We start from the raw sequence: 2,388 nt of genomic DNA, 5'->3' as shown, positions 1-2,388 counted from the left end.
GTCACTTAAAACTAATAAGAGACCAATTTGCTTTAATCTGCTTCCAATAGAAATTCTGATTTTTGACCACAAATAAGAACTTGAAGTGATTTATACTTGCTTGAAACAATTTTAAAAAAGGAAGCAATATTCAGTATTTTTATAATGTCTTTACATTAACAGGTAGGCAATATATCTAACACCATTATATTGATATACAGTTAAAACAATACAAATTACTAGATTACCTCCATTTAGACAGTAAGAAACAGTTCTTTTGTCTGCAGCGGGTGTGTCATAAAGTAGATTCAGTTTATAGAGAAACTGTTCACGCGTTTTCCCAGTCTGTGATGAATCTGCTGTTTAAAACAAAAAAAAGTCCCTTACCTTATGAATATTAAGGGAAAAAAACAATTAAAAACAAGAACTTCTCCTTTCATTCACAGAATGAATATGGAAAAATAAAATTCACAATGAACGCTAAGAAGCTTCACAGTGATTTCTATGTACAAGTGTTTGGATTTACAGTCTCAGCAGGAACTGAGACACACTCTGGCCTCGTTTCAATTCACCCTCTGTATCTCAAAGCACGACTCCGCTGCACGTTAGGCCTTTGATTGGGCTGAAATACTCGGATTCACTGGGCATTACTGAATAAACGGAGGAACGATGAAGTCTGATCCAAACCATATGGGCGTAGTGCAGTAGAAGGTATTCTGGGGGGATTTCTACACAGATCCTCAGGTTTATACCCAAACCATCAGACGAGAGAGTATAATACTCTCCAGAGCTTTTCAATACCTACAGTCAATGAAGCAGAAACAGCTTTACATGCTAACTGACTGTAGAGGCTCTTTGACCCCTGATAACAAAACTGACTTGAATATGGAGTGCAGCGAAAACACTGCTGGGGCGAATCAGTCCACCGCTGTATGAGGTTTTAGCGTTTGGCTCTCTTGGAAGGGGGCTCCTCTGATTTCTGTCCTCCGCGCATTCGCACCGCAGGGGGGCTGGCCTCCCGTTTACGGCCCCCCTTCGCTGCTGCTGCCTGGCCCCTCGCCCCGCTGCAGTAGGGAAACAAGAAACAAGTGTCAGTCCGTTTGTCTAATGTGTCACATTTAGGTGCTGTAAAAATTTGTCTTTGTTAATTCCAAAGTTATTCATGAAAAGCGTTACAATAACAAGTACTCCTTTACTACATATAAGTGAACTTGGCGTGTCCACTTTCCTCTTGAATAGAGAAGTGTGTGCACGAGACAGATTCCTAAAAGACCCATTTAAGACTTTTGTAAAAGGACCATTTCTAAAAAAAATAATCTCCTTGGAAACTAAAAATTTTAAGAATTAAGAAACAAACAAACCCCCAGAAAAACATTAAGAGAGGTAGTAAAACATTTTACACACATGAAAAATAAATAAAAAACACTGCATACTGTAGTAATGGCAGTGATTCAGCTGGTCTCTTCCCTTAAATATATAGGAATTGATAAGATAAGTTTGTTTAGGAGAAGGGGAGATTTAGAAAAATGGATATTCAACCTTTTTTTAAACCCATTTTGAAAAGTTGTATGTGATATTACATATATTTTGTGTTTATGGTCATTTACATTTAACTTCATTTCTGTAATTCCAGAAGTTTCAAACAAACTGTTTAGGCCATGCAAAAATTATTGCTTATTTTTTAAGTTGTTAACTCAAAAACATTTTTAAAGGCTGGGAAGACCTTTGGTGAAAAGTTGTCTTTCACAGAGCAGCGGCCTCACAGTCAGTTTTGGTCAGAATCCCCTTGAAGCTTGTTCTTTCTTCTGAACCTCAATGAGACGAACTCACCGTGTGCCAGCTGTGGTCTCCTCTTTACCGCTCTGCCGACTTGCCCGGGTGGAGGGTTTACTTGGCTTGTTTCTGAGAAGCAAAAACATATTTCAAATAACAGTTGATGCTTTGGTGCTATGTCTTCCCCCCGCTTTAATTGAATAGGATGTTGCAGTGATGATGCCTGCTGCGTGGCTCACTCATCACCACACAGGATGACACAGTGTCTGATAACAGTGACTGCACAATATCAAATATGAGTCATTGTCTGGATTTATTTGCAGGTGTTTTGTGATCAACCATGTTTTTAAAATTGAGTTGGTCTTATTACATTTTAATTACTTGCTTTTACTGCAGGTTTCTTACCAAATAATGACGTTCCAGTGAAGTTTTTGAAGAATTGTGGGTCCATAATTATGTGCAGTCCTGATATTGCAGTGATGACATTTCCACCTGTATATTAGTATTCTTGTTATTTGTGTCCATGAGCTGTTAAATTACCTTTCAGCCTCCAGGCGAGCTGCTGACCGTGTGGTCGCTCTGGTTGCAGTTCCTTTTTCTCCCTCTTCTTTCTCACCATCATCATCATCATCATCC

At 38.8% G+C, this 2,388-nt stretch overlaps 1 protein-coding gene across 1 annotated transcript in view; it reads right to left on the bottom strand.

The window, feature by feature from the left end:
- Nucleotides 1-919: 919 nt before the first annotated feature.
- bod1l1 (biorientation of chromosomes in cell division 1-like 1) overlaps nt 920-2,388 on the bottom strand; it is a 63,535-nt gene continuing 62,066 nt past the window's right edge. The window contains exons 28-30 of the mRNA XM_078261405.1: nt 1,976-2,031; nt 1,810-1,881; nt 920-1,043 (exon numbers count right to left, since the gene is read on the bottom strand). Of these exons, the coding sequence (XP_078117531.1) occupies nt 920-1,043; nt 1,810-1,881; nt 1,976-2,031 (252 nt within the window). The remainder of the gene's footprint in view (nt 1,044-1,809; nt 1,882-1,975; nt 2,032-2,388) is intronic.

The sequence above is a fragment of the Sander vitreus genome, chromosome 10 (assembly GCF_031162955.1).
Source record: "Sander vitreus isolate 19-12246 chromosome 10, sanVit1, whole genome shotgun sequence".
NCBI lineage: Eukaryota > Metazoa > Chordata > Actinopteri > Perciformes > Percidae > Sander > Sander vitreus.
This window is presented reverse-complemented; position numbering and strand designations above follow the sequence as displayed.